The sequence below is a fragment of the Phodopus roborovskii genome, unplaced genomic scaffold, assembly GCF_943737965.1.
Source record: "Phodopus roborovskii unplaced genomic scaffold, PHOROB, whole genome shotgun sequence".
NCBI lineage: Eukaryota > Metazoa > Chordata > Mammalia > Rodentia > Cricetidae > Phodopus > Phodopus roborovskii.
Window position 1 is genome coordinate 27,751,889 of NW_026126416.1, and position 25,864 is coordinate 27,777,752.

General features: G+C 42.0%; 1 protein-coding gene across 1 annotated transcript in view; it reads left to right on the top strand.

The window, feature by feature from the left end:
- The first annotated feature begins 17,636 nt into the window (after nucleotides 1-17,636).
- Secisbp2l (SECIS binding protein 2 like) overlaps nucleotides 17,637-25,864 on the top strand; it is a 52,573-nt gene continuing 44,345 nt past the window's right edge. The window contains exon 1 of the mRNA XM_051183499.1: nucleotides 17,637-17,860. Coding sequence (XP_051039456.1) covers nucleotides 17,837-17,860 — 24 coding nt within the window. The 5' untranslated portion in view covers nucleotides 17,637-17,836. The remainder of the gene's footprint in view (nucleotides 17,861-25,864) is intronic.

Sequence of the window (25,864 nt, forward strand, 5' to 3'; positions counted from 1 at the left end):
GGCTGCATGGCTCAAGGTCATTGAAGTAGCTAAGTGCCTTACAGTGACTTTACCTGGCCTATTTCACAACTTCCCGTTCGAGCCACTTTCAGACTGGCCCTTCAAATCTATCCTTCAGATCTATTCTCTTACATAGCAACCAGGGAGAGCATTTTTTTTTTAAAACTCAAATTCGTCCTAGTTAAAATCCTTCAGTGGTTCCCACTGTTAGGACACAGCCTCCAGCCCTGCACTTGGCATTAAGCCCTGTGCAATCTGCCCTCTGCTTACCTCCCCCAGGCTTATCAAAGCTCATTGTGCTGCAACAAGCCTGGCTAGCCTGTACCTGCTCTCAGGTCTGCCTCCGGGTTCTGGGCACGCTGTTCTCTTTGATCCTTCCAGCCTTTTAAGGGTCTTTTTAGGAGTTAACTATTCCTGTTACACGGTCCCACTTCGAGCCTCATCTGCTCACAGCAGACCCCATGACCAATAGCACATTTTAAATGGTGAATAAAAGATAGCAGTACTTATTTGTATAATTGTATAACTATCTGTTTAATGTCTGCCTCTTCAAAGATGAGAATGATTTTGTCATAGCCACATTTACTCAAACCTAACACCTAGGAGGCAAATGAGGGTCAGATTGGTCCATTGCATAGGGTGTGTTTAGCATCTTGACATTGCCCTTTATTGTTCAAGTTCACAGCCAAGTTGAATGGTGAGTGCAGAAAGCTCCCTTAGAACCCTTCCCCCATACTCTTAGCACTCTGTGTGATGACTCCTGCTCTTAAAATGTCTGCTGCACTCTCTCGTGTCACAGTAGATCTACCCTTTTGCCTTTAGCCTTTTCTGGACAAGCCTCATGTCCTGGAGCTGAGTCTGTATTGTCTTTAGACATGTGAATGGAAGTCTCAGAGCATGTGTTCCTCCATCCAGCCACTCATGCAGTTCAGGAAAGAGGACCTGCCAGAGGATCTTTAGGAAAAGGCACTCTCTGCTCTGGACAAAGAGCATGTCAGGAACTTCAGTGTGCTGGGCCCCCCCAACTTAATGTAGATGGAGGGGGTAAGCTGGGAGTGGGGATGTTCCTTGCATTCCTGGGCATCCTCCTCTGCCACAGAGGCAAGCACCATCAGGGGAAACCAAGGAACCCTTTTCTTATCCCCACCCTAACCTCTCATTCCCAACTGACTTCTTTCCAAGCCCTCACAGACAGTTGGAGCCATGTGTACTGGCCACAGTTGCAAAGGATGCTGGGACAGCAGGAAAGGAAATGCAGAGGAGGCATGGACAATCGGATGGTTGTGAGAGTGGCCACCAACTGCAACTTCTACAGGAAACTATGAGCCATGCCTAGAAGTTTCTTTCTAAATTAATATATACAAACACACCTACCATATTACTTAGGTGTTTCCCCACCCAAAAAAAAAATTTTAACTAAGGAACAAAGGCATCAGTCAATACAAAGGCTTGTCATGAAGAAGTATCTCTATTTGTGATAGCTCTGAACTACAAACAATCTAACAACTATCAAAGATGAGTGAATGAGCAAATTATGGTGAAGCTGTACCATGGGATGCTGTTCCCATAGGAATGAAACTATAACACATCAACACACACATGAACGAGGCCAGAGCTACAATAGAGTACATGCCAATGGTTCCCTGTGTGTGAAGCTCTAAAGACCAAGGAGAACCTGTGCTCCCTCCCACATTCACCCAGTGCCACTCACTGTCAGCCGAGGTTTCTCTTACTTACTATGACACTGATCCAGATGAACGTGAAGCAGATCCTAGAGGCTTTCACAATAAACAGGCCAATAAACTGAACAGACAGCTCTCAGAAGAAAAACCACAAATGACTAACACGTGTTTAAATTGTCCAACATCACTATCAGTTAAATTCAAATTAAAACTACTTTGAGATTCCATCTCACCCCATTCAGAATGACTATCATCAAGAAAATAAACAATGAATGCTAGCAAGCATGTGGGGGAAAGAGGAAACTTTGTACATTGTTGGTATGTAAACTTTTGCAGTCACCATGGAAATCAATGTGCAGGTCTCTCAAACACCTAAAAATAGTGTGGTGGGCCAGACAAATTCCAGCACTTGAGCGGCAGAGGCAGGCAAATTTCTGAGTCTGAGGACAGCCTGGCCTACAAAATAAGTTCCAGAAAAGCTAGGATTGTTACACAGAGAAACCCTGTCTTGAAGAAAAGAAGAAGGAAAAAAAAAAAAAAACCCAAAGGAAATGAGAATGGCCCCCATAAGCTGGTAGGTTTGAATGTTCAGTCCCCAGTTAGTGGAACTGTTTGGGAAGAATTAACAGATATGGAGGAAGTGTTGGAGGAAGTGTTACTGGGGGTGGATTGCAAGTTTTCAAATCCTACATCAGGCCTAGCCTCATGATTGTTCTCTCTCTCTCTCTCTCTCTCTCTCTCTCTCTCTCTCTCTCTCTCTCTTTCTCTCTCTCCCTCTCCCTCTCCTACCTGTGGATCAGGATATAAAGCTCTCAGCTAATGCTCCACCAATAATGACCATGGACTAACCCTCTAAAACTGTAAACACGCCTCCAATTAAATGCTTTCTTTTATAAGAGTTATCTTTGTCATGGTGTCTTTTTCACAGCAATAGAGCGGTGACTAAGATAAATAGAACTACCATATGATCCAACCACACCACCATGTATCTAAAGGGCTCCATATCCTGCCATAGAAATACTTGCACATTCATATATTGCCACTGAATTCACAACAGATAGCAAATGAAGCCAACCTAGATTCATCTACCAACAGGTAGATGAAAATGAAAATATAGTGCAAATGCATGATGCAATTTTATTCAGCTGCAAAGAAAAATAAAATTTTCAAGAAAGAGGATGAAACTGGAAACTAGAATGTTAAAATGAGGTAACCCAGGCCCAGAAAAGCAAACACTGTCTCTTCTTGATACATGTAGATCCTATTTTCTAGCATTTATCCGTGTGTTGTTATATGGGGTGAAACACTAGAAAGGTGAAACACTAGAAAGGTGGAGAAAGCACATGTAAGGTGCAAATGGAGTAGGGGAGGGGCAATAAGTGGAGAGCTGGGCCAGGGAGAGGAGTGGGCAGGGGAGCGGCACAGATGTCTTCCGGTGCTCAGCTCAGCTCAGCTGACACTGTCTAACCGGCAAGCATCTTCTAGTAGGAAGGAACAAGCAAAGGTATATGCTGAAATGTCTGCACAGGGATGCCCTTCAAAGCAAATGAGACTTGGGAACAAAGTGGGGCCACAGTCTTAGCTGAGGGTGTGTGTGGTCAAAAAGCTTGAGTTCCAGAACCTGGCCTATGACAAACCCAGAGGGAGCTGTGGCCCCGGCAGCAGTCCACCAACCCATTCCTTCATCCAGTAAGCATGCACTAGAGTGATTACCAGATAGCTTCAGCACCAAGAAGTCTGTAGTGGGGTTCAAGGTTCAAGTTCACAAAGTTCCAGGTGATACGAACACTCCTGGATGGGGGATTGTACTCTGGCTGCCTAGTAATTTGATCCTTTCCAACATAAGTTTTTGTTTGTTGGTTGGTTGGCTGGTTGATTTTTTTTTTTCTAGAACCAGGGAACAGGCACATGCTAAGCAAAAAGTCTATTATGGAGTGGCATGCCTCCTCCAGCCTGTAAAAGTCAGTTCTAATGTCTCTGCAGGTGCATGGTCCTTTGGGAGCAAACAGCCACTGTTTAGGAGGTTTCCACAATAAATAAAAAGTGCTGCAGGATTTGAGTTCTATGTAGAAGTAAAAGGAACTGAGCTCTGCTCATTAATAAAAAGGGATAATGTTTGCTTTCTCAGGAAAATACTAGAAGAGAAAGAAGAGGCCGGAGCCAAAATGAAAGAAGAATCATGGTCAAGGGAACTTTGGAACAAACTGATTTGCTTTACATTGTCACAGCAGAGTCCTTGCTGTTGCATCCTAGGTTTTTTTTGTTTTTGTTTTTGTTTTTTTTTTTTGTTTTTTGTTTTTTGTTTGTTTTTTTGTTTTTTTGAGACAGGGTTTCTCTGTATTGTTTTGGAGCCTGTCCTGGCACTCGCTCTGTAGATCAGGCTGGCCTTGAACTCACAGAGATCCACCTGCCTCTGCTTCCCGAGTGCTGGGATCAAAGCCATGCACCCCCAACACCTGGCAGGCATCCTAGTATTTTGATATTGCTTTGTCAATAGTATTTAAGGAAGACATGGGAACAGCTGTATCTATTTGAGGTTGATGCGGCACAGAAAAGAAACACCATGGAAGGTGAGACCCAGACTACGCATGGATGATTAGGCAGAAGCCGATGTCAGAATCACAAATGACAGGGGAAAGGAAAACCCCTCTTCCCCAGCCGTGAATCTCTGAGGAATGAGTTAGAGCGTGCTTAGAGGCTTGTGTATGTAGCATTGTGGGAATGGATGGATGGGCTCATAACACTGGAGAACTTGGGCTACCACCAGTTGTCAGCTAATCCTCAGCCAGGACTGGTTCTAACTGGGGACAACATTGTGTGCTGCAGATATCGGGGGCAGAATAATGACTGGGACAGAGGCCTGAGACAGAAAAGAAATAACGGAATATACTTACTGGGTGTTTGCCCAGTTTTCAGTAAATAACCAGCATTCTATGTAGCTCAGGCTACATAGAATCTTCCTGCCTCTGCCTCCCAAGTACTGATGCTGATTAGTTTAAATTGCTAACATTTGGCCAAGGGAAACAGGGGGGAAATGCCACCAGCAAGGATATTCTGGTCCCATGATAAGAAACATTATCCAAGGGAACTAGAGAGATGAGTTAATGGTTAAGAGCACTGGCTTGCTCTTCCAGGGGACCCAGTTAGATTCCTAGCTCCCACATAATGGCTCACAGCTATCTGTAGTCCTGGGGGATCCAACACCCTCTTTTTTTCCCCCCTCTAGGGGCACCAGGTTCATGCTTGGTACTCATGCATGCAGGCAAAATATCCACACATATAAAATAAAAAACTACATGTAGTAAAAAAAAAAAAAATAGAATGAGGTGGAGGGCTAGAGACTCAACTAAGTAGATAAAGTGTTTGCCATGCAAACGTTAGACAGAAGTTCGGATCCTCAGAAACCACTTAAAACAATGAATTTCTTAAGAAGGAAGGAACGAAAGAAGGAAAGATGGAAGGCTGGTTATTCCAGCCAGGGAATGGTGGTATATGAAACCCCAGTATTCAGGAGCCAGAGGGCAGAGGCAGGAGGATTGCCACAAGCTTCAGGCCAGTCTGATGTACATAGTAAATTGTCAGTCAGCTATGAATACAAGATGAGTGAGAAGTTCTTGTCTCAAAAGAGGAAGGAGGAGGGGCTGGAGGGATGGCACAGTGGTTAAGAATACTGACTGCCATTCGATATGGAAAGATACCTTGCTCAGCCGAGACACAGGGTGTGAGGGTGGAGAGGTGCCTTGGGCCTGTCTCAACTAGATGATGGGACAGACTTAGTAGACTTCCTAGAGGAGGCCTTACCCTCTCCGAGGAACAGGTGGGAGGTGGAGGAAGGAAGTAGGGGGAATAGGAGGACAGAAGGGAAGGGGAACTAGGATTGGAATATCAAAAATAAATTAATATAAAAAAGAATACTGGCTGCTCTTCCAGAGGACCCAGGTTTGATTCTGGCATCTACATGGGATCTCACAACTGTTTGTGACTCCAGTTCCAGGGGACCCAAGGGCCTCTCTAGGTATAATCTGGACATTGGCACCAACTGGCAATCAATGACAAAACAGTAAACCTTGGGCACAAAGAAGCCCTGTGTTCTCAGTACTTCTTTTTTTCTTAATGATAATTAAAATTAGCTCAAGATGTCATATCAACAAATGTTTAACTGTCTGAAAGACACTGCTTCGTGAGGCATACAATTCGTTTTCTAATAAAAATGCACTAGGTTAGCCTTTGGTAGAACGTGTGTCTAAGATGTCCCCTCCTCAGATTGTCAGGGGACAGTGTAGAGTCGCACAGGCTACAGCAGACCCTGTGTGTAATTCAGCCACAGAACTTTTTACATCTTATTTACTTACTTTATGTATAGGCTTTCTCTGTATGCAGCCCTGGGCTTCCTTTGTAGACCAGGCTGGCCTCAAACTCAGAGACCCTCCTGTCAGCACGCTACATCTTATTTTAATGTGTCTGATCATTTGTCTCTTTCCCTTGAAACAAGAGTCTGTGTCTCTCATTAGGTAGTAGAATATTTTATACCTTCATAGGAAGAATTATTAAAAGTAAGTGTGTCAAGGTTTGTGTATGTTTTACTAGCCAAAGAATACAGTACTGAATGTCAGACTCTTTCTCCATGAAATGATAGGGCTGAACTGCATGATTGCCAAGCCAGATGCTGAGGGTATTCTTTGTCTCAGACATTTGATACTGTTGAAATGATTTAGGATTTCCTTCTGGTTTCCCAAGAATTCACCCCCTGCTGATTCAAGCAACCCATTAACAGAGGGCAGAATATGGCATCCTAGAGACCAGGTTCTCCCTAGCAAGCACTGGAAAATTCCAAGGCTGTCAGAAATGTTGGGATAATGGCATGAGGTTCTTTTGGGAATCTGCCATTTTGTCTTCAATAACAAATAACTCCAAGTGAGAGAAAACAGAGCTTGAAAGGTCAGGCATTACTTGATCCTGCTTATATGAAATATCCTGAAAGGGTAAATCCCCAGAGAGAGGAAGCAGCCTAGTGGTTGCTGAGACTACAGAAAGGCGGGATGGAGAGCAAGGCTGAGTGAATGGGGTTTCCTTTGGAGGAAGGGAGAATTTTCTAGAAACAGGAAAAGACAATTATTGGGCAACACTGTAAATGTCCTAAAGCCAGAGCACGTCCCACATGCATCACTTTTAAAAACACTGACAACCAGGCAGTGGTGGCACACACCTTTGATTCCAGCACTCAGGAGGCAGAGGCAGGCAGATTCCAGGCCAACTTGGTCCATAGATCAAGTTTCAGGATAGCCAGGGCTGCACAGAGAAACCCTGTCTCAAAACACAAAACAAACAAAAAGCCACTGGTAGCCTTGAACTCCATGGAGATATACACTAAAGGGAGGTCAAAGAACTGGAGGACCTTCACAGGTCACATTTCATGTGTCTTATTTGTGTTGAGCCTACAGTTCAAAACTCTCTTTTCCAATGAACTCTAAATTAATGATGTTATTATTCATAACCAGTGTTCCCACGTATCAGGTGGAGGCTGTATTTCATATATTTTCTCACTCTTGGGGGATTAACTCACCCAATTCTCACAGTAAGCCTGAGAAGTCAGTACAGTAATCATTTCCAGTTTACACAGGGCCAAGTTCCTCTACCCGAGCAGGTCGTGGTGTGACAAGACTCAAGTTTCCAGTGTGGCTTTCTTTAAGTCTAAGCTTGTTATCAATGACCTGAAGATAGAGTCCATGGTAGTATACAACAGACTTAATAAACAAACTCTCTGTGTGCTTATAGTTGCAAAAAAAAATGTACTTGTCTATTTCTTAAATGAATGAGTGTGATGATGGGTCCAGTTGGTGAGCAATAAACTTGTAATAAGAGGTGACAAACAGACGAGACTCAGGTCCAGAGGCCAAACAGAGCAAATCTGGTCATAAACTCCCAGTGTTGAAGGAAATGCTTTGAAAATCTGCTGTCACTTTCTTTCAGTTAGCAGCTACAGCCAGGCCCTTATACTCCTTTTCGGAAGGCTTTCTACAAAGGTCTTTGGCAAAGTCAACCACGTGGATGTTGTTGTGTTAAAGGCATCTGAGCTGGTCGGTCGTTGAAATGTCCTGCTGTGCTGTTAGATACACCCATTCACCTACTTATCTATCCTCTTAGTATCCAAAGATGTGTGGTTAACTCCCTAGTGTGATGCAATGTTTGGGTCTCAGTGGCCTATGAGTCATGCAGATCGTCTGATGTCAGGTGATGTGACCTGATGGCATGAGATCTGGGCATCCATCCAGCAGCATTTCAATAGCATGCTCTTTCAGAGTGGCCTTTCCTCGTCTAGAATCCACACTGTGGAACAGCACCACACCTTTCCTATCTGGATTTGCCCTTAGAACAATACCCGGAGCAGAGAGAAGAATGTTTTTACATTTCTGAAGCCAAATCCAAGCAAATTATAACGACATACCATGCAGGAACACAAAATTAAAAACAAAAACTGGGATCTAAGGAGAAATGGAGTAGTAGCCTGGACCACATCCTGATGTCATGCCTGTACCTTTCCTGCTCTCTTACTCGTGGAAGGTTGCCATGGGAAAAGGCTTGGGACCTTTGCACCATAGGAGTGCTGCAATGCTGTCAGGTTTTGGCCTCTGAGCTCTGGCTCCAGTGAGCAATCTGTGGACATTTTAGATTTAACGTGTTTGTCATACATTCCTAGCACGTAGCAAAGTAAACACATTAGATGGACAGGCTGCCAAATATGAGTGGGAAAACTGAGTAGGAGAGAATGAACGATGGGCATGTGGTTTAAAGAGAGGCAGAGTGGATGAGGACGAGGGGGAAAGAAACTGGGATACTGGATCTGCAGGAAGTCTGTGTGTGAGATAGGCTCTGTCAGGAAGCTCCTCCCTCACCCACTTCATTCCTGTTGACGGCCCAGGTGTCCAGCGAGCAGCAGGCAGGGAGCAAGTACACTGTCTACATAACCGGCAGCTTCACACCAGCCCAGCGGTACCTACACCCTTTCTTTTTTGTTTTTGTTCCACTTGACATTCATTTCTCCTTTTTGTTTGTTTTCTTTTCTGTCCAATCCTTGTCCTTCATCTTTCCCCCTCCTTTAGAACAGACACAGTTACTGAGTTATTCTCTGCAAAGGAGACCACAGACAGTTGCTTTTTTTTTTTTTTTTTTTTTTTTTTTTTTTTAATGGAGTCGTTGGAGACAAGGTCTCACTCTCTGTAGTTCAGGCTGGACTCAAACTCACTATGATCCTCTTGCCTTAGCCTCCCAAGTCCTAGGACTACATGGGTGAGTCACCTCGTCCTGTCAGGCCGTATTCTTAACACCCAGATCTCTGGATTTCGCCTCTCACGAAGCTTTGCTGAAACTGCTGCATTCCTCTCTGTCCCCAGTTAACTGGCCATCCAAAGCCATTTCCTCATGCCACGGAGGAGTTTGACCAGTGCTAGAAGGACCTTTCCCCTAGAGCCTTACTTCCTCTTTTTGTCTAAGTCTGGTCCTGTCATTGACTTGAGGTTATTTATCATGCTAAGGCAGTTCTGGCCAACATGTCCTCGGGTGTGAGTAGACGGGGTGACAGGCACAGGGTTTAGGAGGCTTGTCCATCTCCTGAGTCCAAGGCAAACACACACCGACCCTGTTTTCCAGTTAAGCCTTGCCATTTACCAACTACTCAAGGAGTTGGTAATCAAGATATACAGCTGTGTCCTTCTGAGGTGGGGTGGGGATGTGGTGGGTAGGGGACAGGCAATGATTCCTACCTCAGAGTTTGTCGTGAAGGTTAAATGAGACACTTTTCTGCAAAGGCCTCAGCACTGAACACTGCTGCTGCCAGTAAGAGGCAAGTGCAGTCTTGCCAGCCATTAGTCTTGACCACCAGAGGTTGCAGCTCCTATTGCATCTCTAGAAATCTCGACCAGTTCAAAGCCTGTGTTTTGCAACCTGTTATAACTTGGCCCAGTTGCAAGTCTAGAGAGCTCTTGGCCAGCTGGATAAATGAATGACTCCTGTGTTACCTGTTACAGTGAAGCAACAGGGCAGCACAGGGCAGCCAGGAGAAGCAAGGAAGGATCACTGGCGGAGATTCTTCCTTAGGCATCAGCCTGACAATTGTGGGAGGACTAGGAGGGGATACTGAGGGTTCAGAAGCAGCTGGAATTTCTTGTTGACTTTTATTGTGGATGGGAGTTTTGACACTATCTGGGTATTTTTAAAGCAGTTTTAGAAGTTTGTATGATTGTCATTTTTCTCCAAACACACATGATGAGAGCCCAGATCCAGATCATGTTGGCAGGGGGTGGGGACTAGACACAACTGTCCTCATGAAGACTCCAGTTGCCCTTTAATCAGGTGGAAACCCTGTTCTTTTTGGGGACAGTGCTGGAACTCTGGGCCTGAGGAGCTGGGTGTGTGGCACACTTTGGGATCGGTCACAAGACTAGATTCCCCTAGTCTGTTTTAGGTTCTTCCCTAGCTCCCAGATGCGGTCCAATCAAGTTCTAGTGCTGAAACTAACAATTTCCTTCTACCCTATTTTCAGGGTGTTGCACAGTAGGTCAAAGTGCCTGCACATTAATTGTTTAAAACTGGCCATTTGCTGTCAATGCATTCAGAAAAACAGAAACTATGAAAACTTTTCTGTATGTTAGAAAGACAAGATGTGGGTGATTCTCATCTATTATTGTTCTTATTCTTTGATCGTTCTTATTGCTTTGATCTTATTTATGCAAAAACACTTAAAGCTCAAGAAAATAAAAACCTGAATTTTGTCGATTTGGAACAGGAACATTTTTTTTTTTTTTCAGAAGCGTCATCTCCATCACTTTTGGTTATTGAAGTGACATTTCTTACGTTTCCTCCATGTCTGGTGTTCCTGGTTTGCTCAGTAGTTGCTGAGAGGCTTCAGGGAAACCCAGTGATACAAGAAGGGGCGCGCAGAAGTGGTCCACATAGAGGCCAAGTTTCTGCTAGTTTAGAAAAGACGTTCCAGAGAGAATATAGGTCTGGGGAGCTGCCAATATGAGTTCCTGGCTTGAAGATTCTAGGATGCTTATTTATTTACAAAAGTTTGTAAAGGCAGGGTAAAGAAACACTGAGCCGACAGAGATTTTCCCAATCAGGTCACAAAGCACTTCCAAAGAGAAACTATCAGAGATTTGTTGTCCTCCATGTCACAGGAGTATCCTCTGAAGAAGGACCAAGTCTTGCAATACCTCATGAAAATAATCTGAAGCCTCATGTGTTGGTTACTATCTATTGTTGTAATGAGACACTATGTTCAAGACAACTTATCAAAGAAAGCATTTATTTGGGGTATGTGGTTTCAGGGGGTTGGAGTCCATGATCATCATGGCAGGCAGAGAAAGTGCTAGAACACTATCTGAGAATTCATATCTTGAGACCCAAAGAGAGAGAGAGAGAGAGAGAAGGGGATAAGGGGAGGAGGGAGGGAGAGTTAGTATGAATCTTTTGAAACTTCAAATACTCCCCCTACCCCCTTCTTCCCCACCCCTCACCCCCCACCTCCTCAAACTCAGCCACACCTACTAAACCTTCTATGCTGACACAAGCTATAGTCATCTGAGAGAAGGGAACCTCAATTGAGAAAATGCTTTCAGAAAATGCGGTTGTAAGCCAGCAAGACTGTAGGGCTTTTTCTTTTTTCGCCCAACATATTTTTTTCTTTTTAATTTGGGAATTTTGTATCATGCACCCCATTCACACTTACTTCCCAGTGTTCCCAGACCCATGATCTACCCTTGTGACCTCCCTCCTGCAAAAAAGAATAAACACACACACACACACACACACAGGTCCAATTTGTGTTGCTCATGTACTCACTGGAGCATGGTCAAGCTCCCAGTGGCCATCCCTTAAAGAAAACAGAGTCTGTGACAATCCCTACCCAACCTGCCCCCACTCACACCCCTGTCAGAAGTCATCTGATGTGGAGGGCTACATTTTAGCATTCTTATCACAGTTTTTTAAGAATTCTCTTCAATGGTTTCCTTCTAGGCTGTTACTTTTGGGGAAGGTGGGGGAGTAGGGATTGTCATAAAGGCCTTCCATAACTTTCTCAACTGTGAGTCTGCAGTCAATGATATCACTGCAAAAGTAGCTTCCTCGCCCTTTGTAGTCAGCAGGAGCGCAGTCCAGGGACATCCACATGATTTCCAGCATCAGCACATGCTACAGAGCTCAGCATGGTCTCTGGTGGCAGTAAAGACTATGGACATTAAAACAGCCCTCTACCACAGCCTGGCTCATAGACATCAACATGGCTTCAGGCAGTAGCACAAACCATGGACATCCAAAAGGCCTTACGTGGTTAACATGGGCCATGGACAATCAAATTCCCCGGATGCAGGAGGACCATGGACCTAGACATTGTCCTCAGCAGCAGCACCACAGTAAGGCATTTTCTTAATTAGTGATTGAAGGCCCAGTCTATTGTGGCTGATGGTGCCTCTGGGTCCTGGATTCTATAAGAAAGCAGGCTGAGAAACGCCATGGAGAGAAGTCAGTAAGCAGTATGTCTTCATTGCCTCTGTATCAGCTCCTGTCTCCAGCTTCCTGCTCTGGCTTCCTTCAGTGATGAGCTGTGATGTGGAAGTGTAGGCCAAATAAACCCTTTCCTCCACAACTTGTTTTTGCCCATGCAGTTTCATTACAATAGTAACCCTAACTAAGACACCTTTCCAAACAGTTCCACCAACTGAGGACCTTCTAACAGTTCCACAACTGAGGACCAAGTTTTCAAACATATGAGCCTATGGGAGCTATTCTCATTCAAACCATTACCATATCCTGTCATAAACCTTGCAAGTTATTTCCTGCTTTTAATCAGCCTGACCAGAAGAACTCACTGCAATAAAAATAAATGCTCTGACTAATTTTTAAAAACTCTGATTCTGGAGTCCGTTTACATGGCAAATGATTCCTTTTCAAATCTCGGCTACCTGCGCAACATCACTTGGCTATTGTGTAGCTGACCTTACGTCCACAAGTCATTTGGAGGGTTTTATTATCTTCTGCTTTTTAAAATCCACATACAATTTATAGATCAAAGGAGTTAAGGGATTCCATTAAAGCCCATCATTTAGTTGCCCCTCTTCTTTGCTTCTGCTGACTCTGAGTCAGCTGTAAATGCGAGCTCATGCATTCATTGGACAAACGTTATTAAGTAACCCTGTTATCAAGGAGTATGTACTCAGGGAAGAAAACAATTGCACAGATAATTGTACACAGTACACAAATAATTTAGGGCAGGATGTGGCACAAGCGAGGGGAGTTTTAAGGCAGACTCTTTCAGGCTTGGCACAAGCTGGGGGAAATTTCAGGCTGAGTCCAGGAAATAGATGAAATAATTTTCAATCTGGGAGGGGCCAGATAAATAGGAAGCACTGCATGAAGACAAGGAGATAAGAGTACATGTTTAACCAAGACTACTGCTGAGGCTTTTAGACTAAGGCATATTTAATGAATCCAGTCACTAGGGTCACTCAGTCACTCAGAACTTCTACTTACAATAGCTACTGTGAGTATATGTTCACGGCCTGTTGTGTGCTTGATGGTGATTTGAGCACAAGAACTATCCAGCAGTGAACAAAACCTAAATACTCAGCAATCAAAACCCAAAACCCTTGTCTTCACGGAGCTTCCATGGAAATTGATGGTCAGTACACCAAATGGTAAGATGTAATGCATTATAGTAGCGCTAAGAGCCACACAGAAAAGGCCATAAATGAGAGGTAATGCTATTTTTTTCACCATTTTTCTTTTATTGAGCTATACACTTTTCCCTATTCCCCTTCCCTCCTTCCCTTTCCCCTTCCATCTTTCCCCCTTGCTCCTCATGCTCCCAGTTTACTTAGGATATCTTGTCCTTTTTCCCCTTCCTAGGTGGATCCCTCCTTCGGTCCTCTTTGTTACTTAGGTTCTTTGGGGTCGTGTCCTGTAGTCTGGTTGTCCTTTGCTTTATGTCTACTTATGAGTGAATACATATTATATTTGTCTTTCTGGGTCTGGGTTACTGTTGCTGGAAGTTTCTGTCTTGCTGGGTCCAGCAGCTATTTAGTTCCAAATAAACACATAGCGTGCTCAGGCTTCTTATTGTCTAGCTCTCTCTTAATAATTAACACATTTCTATTAATCTATGTATCTCCACGTGGTCTTGGCATGCCGGAGAATGCCTGGGTGGCTTGCTTCCTCAGTAGCTACATGGCATCTCCTTGACTCAGCCTTTCTCTATCCTTGTTTGGATTTCCCACCTGGTTAAATCCTGCCTGTCCATTGGCCAAAACACATTTATTCATCAATTAATAAGAGAAACATATATTCACAGCATATAGAAGGACATTCCTCAGGGTGGCTTTTTCTAGTTTTGTCCATGAGGCAATGCTATTTTACTGTGGTTTGTTTTGTGGTACTAGGAACCGAACCCAGGATCTTGGCCATGTGTTCTAGCATTAAAGCCTTTGTTTGACTTTTTATCTTGAAACAGGGTCTCACTAAATTGCTCATGCTAGTCTTCACAGCAAGACCAGGACAGAGTCTCAGGAGTGAATATGCTCACAATTCATTCTGGAGGTCAGTCTGCTAGTGCCAAATGAGGGGTGGGGAAGAGGGAGGGAGGTAGGAAATAAAGTCAAAGGTATGGTGAGCCTTCTCAGAGATGCTGGCCTGATTTTATGGCTTATTCTGTCAGGCTGCCAGATCATTTGCCCCAGAGGTTCTCTCCTAGGGGTGTAAATCAGTTCCAGAGTTCTTGCCCTCAGGTCCAAACCCTGCTGGTACTATTTATTCTCTCTCTCTCTCTCTCTCTCTCTCTCTCTCTCTCTCTCTCTCTCTCTCTCTCTCTCTCTCTCTGTGTGTGTGTGTGTGTGTGTGTAAACAACCTTGTAGCTGGTTCTCCTATTGTGAGCTCTTGGGCTGGGACTCAGGTGTCAGGCTTGGGAGATACTTTCAGCTTCTGAGCACTCTCATCAGACTAAACATTTTAAACAATGAAACTATAAATAAACCAGTTCTTTATAGAAATAGAGAATTTTTAAAAACCACTGGAAACAATAAAGCCATAGTATTTTATACCTCTATAATCCCAGCACTTGGGAGGCAGAGGCAGGGGAATCTCTGAGTTTGAGGCCAGCCTCACTACAGACCTAATTCCAGGACAACCAAGGCTACACAAAGAAGTCCTGTCTCAAATTTCACTACAGAGTGAGTTCCAGGACAGCCTGTTTTGAAAAACCAAAAGGGATTGGGTTACAATGGTGTGTACATTTGTTAAAACTAGATTTGGTTTCTACTTCACTCCTTTGTTGTAAAATTTACATCTGATGACATGTACACATCTTAAAAATATATTAATTTATTATTTTATTTTTAATTTAAAAAATTTTCAAGAATATATTTTTGCCATGTTTTTCCCTCCCCCAACTCCTCCAAGATCCATCCCACTTCCCTACACATCCAACTTCACGGTCTGTCTCTCTTTCAAGGAAAAAAAAAAAGAGAGATAAACAAGCAAACAAACCCCAAAGAAACAAAAAACCCACAAAAGGAAAATCAAAATAATAATCAAAATACCTGTAAGACAAAAAAATGCCAAAAAAAACCCCAAAATGACACAAAAAGCTTAAAAATATAGCATTGAGTTTGTTTTATGTTGGCAAGTACTCCTAATTATGCCCACATCTTAAATATGTTTCTACATTGTATCCTATTTCAAGGAGAAATGAAAAGCTATTAGGACATGTCCCTTCAATGTTACTCTAGCCATAATGTATCTTTTCTACCTCTCCTTCAACACAGTGGACTGTCTCTACTTCCATAGCAGTCCAATTTCTTCCAGTGGTTTTTGTATCCTGCACCCTCTCAACTCCTCAGAGGGCTTGCCACACCCCCTTCGTGTTTGTGTGTGTGTGTGTGTATGTGTGTGCATGTATTGGTGCCCTGCTGGGGTTGAACCCAGGTCCTTGTACATGCTAGGCATGCAGTCTACCACTGAACTATATCCCTAGCAACCCATCTATCTATCTAGCCTTGGCAGCCCTTGAACTTGCATTCTGCTTACAACAGCAACCTCTTCAACATTACAGTGCTTGCCTGGTCGTTTCAGAATTTGTTCTTTCAGATCCACCTTCTCTGGTTTCAATCCCTGTTCCTACTGGGTTTCTTTGTCAAGATACATTTTCTTTGGAATTACTTGTTGTGTGTGTGTCTTGCCCATTAAACAAATATGGCCTTTGTCCTCACTATGTCTCATTAACTGCTGTACTTCCAGTGACAGGCAGTGTACTTGACACATTGACAATATTAACATTTGTTGCTAAATAAAGTAGTTCATTTGTATCATCTTAAAATAGTTCTTTAAATTTCTTTGTTTCCATCATAGATTTACATTTTTTTAATAGCCAGAGCCACCTTTTTTTGGGATTCCAGTAAATTAATATGACAGCGACACTTCTTGTTTCTATAATTCTTATAATTTACATAAATATTGGATTTAGAAGATTCTCAACCAGAACAATTTCAGTCACAAAAATCACATAATGGGGGGATAGAGATTCTGTATTTAAATTTTCTCTTCCAGATCCTTGGGAGAAGGGGAAAAACCTCAAATACTATAGTACATTTATGACTTTTTACTCAGGTTGGGGTGGGGGTGTCTCGAAGCTAACGACTACCAGAAGGGACACGGTTCCTTTCGTCTTTCTGTTGGAATGGAGGATGAACATCTGCTAACTTATGTAACTACCCCATATAAATAGCTTCATTTTGTAGAACAACCTTAAATTCCTTCTGCACTCATTGAAACCTGAACAGCAGTATGTAACAGACTCTAAAGGACCTAACAGTACACAACTGGCATATTTCTAACACAAATGTGTGTGCAGTTTAAATAAACGTGTGTATATGGCCAAAGAGTAAAACCAAATGCATGAAAATCTCCATGTACATAAATATTTCTCCATCATGTTGTGTGCATACTAGCCTTCAGACATCTTGTTGACATAATACAGCTCTTTTAAGCTGGCAAAAGTACAGCACCCACCTTAGCACAGTTAGGACCTTCATAGACCAGCCTCTCCTTGGAGGCTTCAAGTAAAACCAGACCAATAACCTGGAATAAACAAAAGGGCAATTTCTAGGCTTGACTAACCATGATGACAAAGCAAATTTCTTAGACTTCTCTTTCCCTTTTCCAGACATTGATCCCCTCACCAGTGACTTACACAGCAGTTAACCCTACTCTCTTTCTTCACTGAGGTATATATAATTCAGCTGATTCACTTTATCAAGCCAGAACTCTTCTGGAGAGCTTGTGTGTGTTGGAGACTGTGCCCAAATCCCCAGAGGGAATCTAACAGTAGCGTCCAGTTTCAAGGCTGACCCTGCCTTGAAGGAGTTGATGACCTGAAGATTACAAGGAGCAATCCATAAGCACAGGGGGAAGGCAGAAAAGTAGATCACTTCTAGGGTAGTTATGCAGATTCTCAGCACAAAGTTTTGAGATGGGCAAAATCAACCTGGAATTGAGGCTAGACGTGATTCTGAACCCGAACAATACAATAATAATTTGTGGAGCTTTTAAACGGGGCTTCTTTGCCACGACTACTTTGTGTATGCAATTTATTTGTGCACTTTTCTCATAGCAAGACTGTTGTTTTCATTCTTTTGGAGTCCTGGCAGGATCACATGACTAGCGAGCAGCTACAAACCCTTCCAATATCCCAAGTCGTTCTCTGGCTCTTGAAGAGACTGCGAGGTCCCAGCAAACTCAACAGAGTCGTAAACAGTTCCAGGAGGAGTGAACTCGACTCTCAAACAAGCTGTGTCCCTGGCCTTGGCCGTCCTCCAGACGCCCCCACTCGGGATGCTCCTCGTCCCGCCCCTGAGCACCTCCATTTCCTACTGCGCCTCCGCCCTTTCGGCCCCGCTCGGCTTCCGTCCCAGATGATCCCTCCCCGGGGCGGCCACCGCCTCCACCGCTGCGAGCTGGAGCCGCCTCCCGGGCCAGTGGCGTAGCCGAGTCGGCGTCCGGCCGGCGGTGCAGAGAGGACCGGACCCGGCGAGACCGAGCGGGGGGCCATGGAGAAAGCGGCCCGCGGCGCTGCGCACACCGACTAGAGCCGGCGCCCGCCGCCGGCGCCATGGACCGAGCGCCGGCCGAGCAGGTACGCGAGTGCCGGGGCCGCTCTCGGGCCTCCGGGCGAGCCAGGCCGTCTCGGCTAGAAGGCCGGGGGAGGTGGACCGGGGCCGGTGTGTGCTCAGCGGAGGCAAACGTCGTTCTTGCAGCGGTCTGGAGTGTATTCCTTTCCTGCCTTCTCCCTTGTTTTCCTAGCTAGTTATTTTGCAAATCTCCTTTTTGAAAAGGAGCAAGAGTTCCTCTTGAGCCCTTGTTCGTATTCGCACAATAGTTCCATTAGTGGTCTTTTTAGTTTTTGATTGCATCAAATTCTTGCTGGTAATGCTGGGAGGAAGGGCTAGTGACAATGTGAAAAAAAAAAAAAAAAAAAAAAAAAAAAAAAACTTAAAAGAATAGTGTCATGCTTCCTCCTCCCCCAAGTTGTTACAGCTACTCTGGAAATGACTTAATTTGATTCTGATTTTTGTTTACTGTCAGTTCTCCTCATCCAAAGCCTTGGTCAGTTAGTCACATAGTTGAAGGGAGAAGAAACACTGGTGACCTGCCTGTTAGTTTTGCAAATAGTTTATTAACTCGAAGAAACGAGACGCCATTCCCAAAATCCCTGTATATGTTTTTATGTAGCAAATGACAGTTTTGATTTTGAATTACACTCTTTTCAAGCCAAAACACAACTTTCTAGTTTTGTACACTTTGTCATTTCTGTTGTTGTTGAGACTTGTTATAGTGTCCGTCCTAGTCTAGATCTCTTAGGAGCGATCTTCCTGCCTCAGCACTTTCCACAGGGCCTTGCCACACAGACTTTAAAAAGGAAAGAAAAGCTTTGTGAGAATATAACTCTTTTTATTAAGGAGCACAAAGTATTAGAGGAAAATGGATGCAGTGCTTCTTGGTAAATACATGCTTCCCTGTGGCCCAGAGTATTCTGTTACAGCTTATAGTATATTTAATGAAAACATTTTTGAAAGTAATTCTGAAAGAAATGGGAGATTTCAAACTTTGACAAAAGAAAAGGAAATTTCCTTGCATGTGCAACTCTGATGAAAGGGTGGGACACTCTGAACCAGTAATGTATATACTCAGAACTCCTTTCATCTTAGAGGAAACAGGGAGTGTAATTACCTATTTAGATGGTAACATTTAGCATAGCTCTCTACATGTGATTATCTTAAGAGCAAGTATACCAAGCTGCTTAGCGAGTGTCCTCCTCTGTCATCCCACAAACTCCACCATCTGCAAAACCTATGGGAATCTAAGAGCTAGGGAAAAAAAAAAAAAAAAAAAAAAAAAACAACCCCAAACAAACAAACAAGAAAACCATGTAAATTATTTTCTATTAAAGGTGTTTTTCCACCTTCCAATATCTCTTGCCTCAGCCTAGTCTGTCCTGGGAGACCTACTAAAGAGCATTTAAGTAGGCAAAAATCCTCAAGAAGTATTAGATTCCCACCACCCTCCAAATGTTTTGTTTTTTTCCTTTTAAACCAGTGCTGGCTTACATTTAGAATTTCTGAAAATTCCTACAGCATTAACTGGTGCTTAGCAGTTTACATAAGTTTGTTTTTATCTTTTAATTGTACTCAGTAATAGACTTGTTGCATTTTCAAGTTAGCCTAATTAATAAATCCTTGGAGGACTTAACAAGAATAACAGATTTAAACATTTGTGTCTGAAGGCATTCTTTCCATAGACTTTTAAGTTGCCATTTACACAAGCTGGCTTTATAAACAGACAAGCCTTGTATATGTTCTAGGAAGTAAGTCATTGGTAATATAATGCTAGATGGATAGCCCTCATTGTAATAACTGAAATCATCTTACAACTGGAGAGCTATTAAGTCAAAACATGTAGCTCAATTTTAACTGCCAGAGGTAGCTGTTACAAGAACAGTTTTTACTTGGTATGATGCATTGGGGAAAAAAATTGCATAGTATGCATAAACATGTAGAGGTCAGAGGTCAAAGTTGGGCAGATATCTTCATCAATGACTCCTCACCTTTATGACGTGTCTCACTGAACCCAGAGCTCACTGTTGCAGCTAGACTGACTGGCTGGCCGGTTTGCCAGCAAGCCTCAGGGATTCTTTCTCCTACCTTTGCCTCTCAGCAGTGGGCTCACATGCCCCTACCTACCTCTGCACTACCCACCCCCCCATCTAAACTCAAGTCTTCAGTCTCTCACAAGTACTTTACTGATAAAGCTGTCTCCATGGCCTCATTTTTTTTCTTCATCATCAACATCATCATAAATCTTGTATAAAGAGGTGTGAGTAATAAATCATGGGGTTCATTTGTTTATAAAAATTCGGTGTCTCTATTTTTAGGAAATCTAGGATTGTTTTGGAATTTTTAAATTAAAGCATATCGTAGAAGTGACAGGAACCTTGACATTTACAGGCTGTTTTATAGTGTCACAGTACTCTAAAATAGTCTATAAAAACCACTGATTATTTGCTTCTTTCATTCCTAGAAAAACAAATGCAATGAATGTGGCTTCATGCAGTTTTGTCACAAATAAGAATGTAAAACTGGGCTGGTGAAATAGCTCAGTTGGTAAAAGTACTTGCCACCAAGTCTGACAACCTGGAACCCAGGGAGAAAGGAAGGACCAGTTTCTGAAAGTTTCCTCTCCACACCCCATGTACACATCACATACACACATGAACTTAAAGTAATATAATGCAAGTATATAATTGTTTTAACTGTTTAGCTAATGCCAGCACTCAAAACTAAATGCATTGTCAGTTTTCCACACCTGCAGGTTCTAACCTTTGAGTCTAAGTTCAGTCTCTACTAAACATGAGCAGGTTTGTGTCCTTGTTGTGCCCTAAACAACACAGTGTAAGAGATAAATACTTAACATAACCCTAGGATTTTCCAGCTGTTGTAAGCAGTAGGGAAATGGGTAAACAGTACACTGGAGAGTATGAATGGCCCGAGTGTAAATGCCACACTCCCTCCAAGATCTGAGCATCCATGGACTGTCAGGTCTATAGTGAGGATCTGGTAACCTGCCTTGGACAGTGAGGAACAACTGTATTTTAAGTGTTACTATAAAACCTTTATTATATAGTCACACAACTGACTTTTTTTTTTTTTTTTTTTTTTAATGTGACATCCTGGAACTCTCTCTGTAGACCATGCTGGCCTTGAACTCATAGAAATCCTTCTACCTCTGCCTCCCAAGTGTTGGGATTAAAGGCATGTGTTACCACCAGTAGGCTAAATAACACTTTTAGGGAGTATGTTCATTTTGAGAAAACTTTTGTAAATTTAAAAAGACATTTCAACCCCAAAATTAAAACAAAAACAAAAACAAAAAAAAAAAAAAAACAAAAAAAAAAAAAAAAACAAACAAAAAAAAAAAAACCAGAATGAGAAGCAATTAGAAAAGTATTAACTGTATTAAAGGTCAGAGACAAAAAAAAAAAGATAGACTATTGGGAAAGTATAACTGCATATCACATGTAAAACCTATGAAATGTGACTGAAGTGCTCTGCAACAGATGTGTAGTCATGAATACTCTGTGTGTTACAAAGTTTAAAAGGAAAATGAAATTATTCATCCAAGGCAAGAGGTTGGGAGAAACTTAAAGCGAAAAAGAAAATAAATGTAAGAGCAGAAAGTAATAAATTAGATATATGAAAATTATACAAGTAAAAAGGTGCTTTTTGTTGTTGATTTTAAGAAAAGACTATCAAGTTTTTTATGTTTTTCTTTTTTTTTTTTTTTTTTTTCAGTTTTTCACAGGGTTTCTCTGTAGCTTTGGAGCCTGTTGTCCTAGAACTAGCTCTGTAGACTAGGCTGGCCTTGAACTCACAGAGATCCACCTGCCTCTGCCTCCCAAGTGCTGGGATTAAAGGCGAGTGCCCCCAACGCCTGGCCACTGTCAAGTTTTAAACAGGCTTTAATAGTCCTGTGGAAAAGTGTGTGGGTCGGGAGGTAAGTTGTTACTCTCTGTAAATCCCTTGCTCATTTCCTCAGTGTGCTCTGAAGCCTTGAACACTGACAGTTGCAGTTTATCTTGACAAGTGCTTTACTTAAGAGACAGTGCAGCCAGCAGCTATCTGGCTTCACTCATGTCCCCTTGAAGGCACTTATTATATCTGTACCAGGGGGTGTAAAAAGCACCTACTGTTTGATGCATTTTCACCTTAACACTGAGTGTGGAGGCTTCCACCGTCCCTTCCTGTGGGTGTGTGGCACATACTCTGAAGTTTCACTGTGGGAGAAGGTCTCATTATGTTCTGCTTCGGTTTTGATTTTAGGTGGGTGTCACTTGTCTGTTGCTTAATCTGGGAGATTATTTGCATTCTCCTGGAGGCTTCTCTGAGGAATTCAGAATGCATGCTCTGCTTCGATGTGTTTTTGGGTGCTATCTCTGCCTGTGTTCCCACTTGGCCCAGCTTGTGCCAGTGTGGTCATCCTCTAGGCACTCTGTGACCCCAGAGCATGGCTAAGGAATGCTCTGGAGGAAACTTTATACTTCTATGTTCTGATAACACATTTGGTTTTCTAGATTATTTGTATAAATGCCATTTTATTATTGACATTTGCTTTAATATCTTCAAAATTAAAAATGAGTGGAATGCATATTTTCACAGACAGAATTAATCAGATTTTTTTAAAAATTAATTTAGGGAATTCTGAAATTACTTGTAAAAGATAGTTTTGCCACGGTGTTGGGTTTTTGAAGCAGACGTTAATACGACAATGGTTATACTATTTCTGTTACTTTATATTTTTTATTATTTTATTTTGTGTAATGTGTGTTCTTGCTGCTTGCATGTCTATGCACATGGGCATGCCTGGTGCCTGTGGGGACCAGAAGAGGACATTGGATCCTCTAGAATTGGAGTTACTGACGAGCCTACATGTAGGTGCTGAGAATGGAATCTGGATTAACTGCCGAACCATCTCTCTAGCACAGTTTGCATATCTTTATAGTAAGGTAACAGTTCCCTTACTGTTTGAGATTTAGTTTCTCAAAATATAGATTATGAGGGGCTGGAAAGATGGCTTAGTGGTTAAGAGAGCATAGGACTTGACAGTGGACCCAAATTCAATTTCCACACCTACATAGGTTGCTCACAGTCACCTGGAACTGTAGCTCCCCAGGACTCTACCCCTCTGGCCACAAAACCTGTTTACTTTACTTACCTACATCGACACGTAAAGTCATACATACATATAATTGAACATGAAAGAAACCTTTAAAAATATGTCTATATAAATATACAGATCATGAGCTAGACGTGGTACTCCTATTAGGGGGAGAGGCAGGAGGCAGGAGGATCATGAGTTCAAGGCTAACTTGGAAATAGTGAGACACTTTTAAAAAAAGGCAGTAAAATTTAGCTACTAAAATATTTTCAAAAATTTCAAAAATTTCTATACTAATTAAAAATTGACAAAATTTATATTTTGACATTTGAACTTTAAAGGATTATTTGCACTCAGCATTGCTTTTTGGGCTGTGTGTTCAGATGTGTGGTGGATAACTGAAGGCTTCAAAATCACAGTGAACAACTTTGGAAAACATGTAAAGTGAAACTGTAGAGAAAGCTTGTCAGTCTGTTCCTTCTGGTGACATCTTCTGTCTTTGCAGCTGTTGACCATAGTGGCCTCTCTCTCACTCTCACTTTGCTAAAACAAAGGATCATTTCAATGTTTGTGAATTTTATTGTTGAACTTTGGTATCTAGAATCTCACTTAGAGTAAAAACCAGTACAAGCCTTAGTCTTCAAGGATGTATTCATGTCCATGTGTGCCTGTGTGTGTGTTTGTGTGTTTGTGCCTGTGCCTGTGTGTACACATCAGCTTAAGAAGCCATACATTAATGAACAAGTTACCTGAGGTCATAACACATGTTTAAGTAAAATGTAAAATACAAATTAAGCTGTGTGTAGAAGTTTGTTACAACTTTTGATCAGAACAAGAATTTGAATTTCTTACCAAAGTAATTGATTAGGTTGTTTTGATTTTGATGAGGTGTTATTTGGTGGAAGGGATACGGGGAAAGAGTTAAGAAAATTTTATTTTAAAATGATAGTTAATTACTATGATTCCTTTTTTCATTATAGTTTCTTCAATGCAGTCTTATTCCTTGATAAAAAACTAATAAGTATTAGCTTAGAGTTTTCAACTCTTCAGAGTTCTTCAATGTTTAGAAGAATTCTGATTTTTACAAGAAATCCTAAAAATTGCTTTTTAGTGTAATTAAAATAGGATTTCTCCCACTTTGTGCATGCGTATAAACTATATAAAACGAGCTTTTATTTTCTGCACTGTTGGAAGTCAGCCTCTGTTCCCAAGTAAGTCATTTACTGGTATATTGTATATCAGTGTTCAGTTTTAATGAGTAAGAATTGCCATCTCCCTAACACTTGAAGATGTTTTGCCTGAGTTGCATTTCAGGAAATCATCCATAGTTCACAAGTAGGTGTTCTTGCTCCTTCAGATTTGGTTTATAGTGTAAATGCAGACTCCACAGTTCAATGGGGTAGGAGGGAGGAACAAAGTGAATATTGCTTGTAGTGCAGACCTGTCTCCCACTATTAACAAGCACTTCTCATCTATACCCTAGACTGTTGATGGATCATTTGGCTTTTCTGAGTAAAAGCTGTCCATTAAGCCTTCTCTTTAAACTTTCATACATTTGTTCTTTTATTAAATGTCATCATAATGACTTTAGTAGGAAAATGTCCTAGTTAGGCGGTTTTTTTTTTTTTTTTTTTTTGGAGACAGGGTTTCTCTGTGTAGCCCTAGCTGTCCTGGCTGTCCATGCTGGTCTTGAATTCACAGAGATCTGCCTGCCTCTGCCTCCTAAGTGCTGGGGTTAAATATGTGTTCTGACACTGCCAGCTAGGTAATTGTTTTGAGTGGTTGAAATACTGATTTGCATTTCACCAACTTTGTTTTAATAAAAAGGTCATCAGTATTTTTTAGATTATAAATTTGCAGGGTTAGAATTCTGATTTTGAAGACTATGCCATACTTTTTGTTTTTTTCTTGCTTTTTTATTTTTTTATTCTATTTTTGTTTTCGAGGCAAGGTTGGCATTGAATTCTATGTAGCAGAGGATGGATGACTTTGAACTTGATTCTCCTGACTTTTTACCTCTTGAGTATTGGGATTCCAAGCCAGCACACCATGCCTGATTTATGCGGTGCTAGGAATTAAATCCAAGGCTTTGTGCATGCTAGAAAGTTACTCTACCAATTCGATTAGGCCCCCAGTTGCCTCTTCCCCCTTTTGGGAGATAAGGTCTTGTTCTATCCCTTCTGACATAGACTCACTATTTAGCCCAGGCTGCTCTCAGGTTCTTGGCAGTCCTGCTCCAGCCTTATGAAGGCTAAGATTACAGAAATGAGTCACTGTGCCTACCATATATGTGTGTGTGTGTGTGTGTGTGTGTGTGTGTGTGTATGTGTATATGTATACATATATATGTTTCAGAAACTTAAATTTGTTAAATATAATATGTGCGTAAAATTACTAAAATCGATGTACAACTTGATAACAAGTTGGATGGCTTATAAGTCCCTCTAAGATACAAAACTTCCCAGGGATCCCCAAGCTCCCCAGGGACCTCTTCCCAGTTGCAGCCCACTCTTTCTTAAGAGCATGTTCCTGTCCTCATTGTTACAGAGCTCGTTTTCTTAATAATATTTTCCATGTGTGTATTTTCTCAGAGGGTAGTTTTATATGGCCTTTAATTTTCTGGAACTGTATCATAAGAAAGATACACAGGAACCAAGGAGGCTGACATGGAAGTCAATGTTAGGGTCACATTAGTGTTTGGGTATCTACCGGGAAAGGTTACTCTGATTTTTTTTTTTTTTTCCCTCCAAGTTTAACTATGAAAGCATAATTTTTCCCTTATGTTTTTGATTCATCTTAGACATTTCCCTTCATTGTAGTTTAATGATATGAAACTTAATTTCCTGCAATGGTCAGAAATAGACTTACTTTCTCAACTATTCAAAAAAATGTAATTTTTCTTCAGAATTTATGTTGAATGACTTTTCCT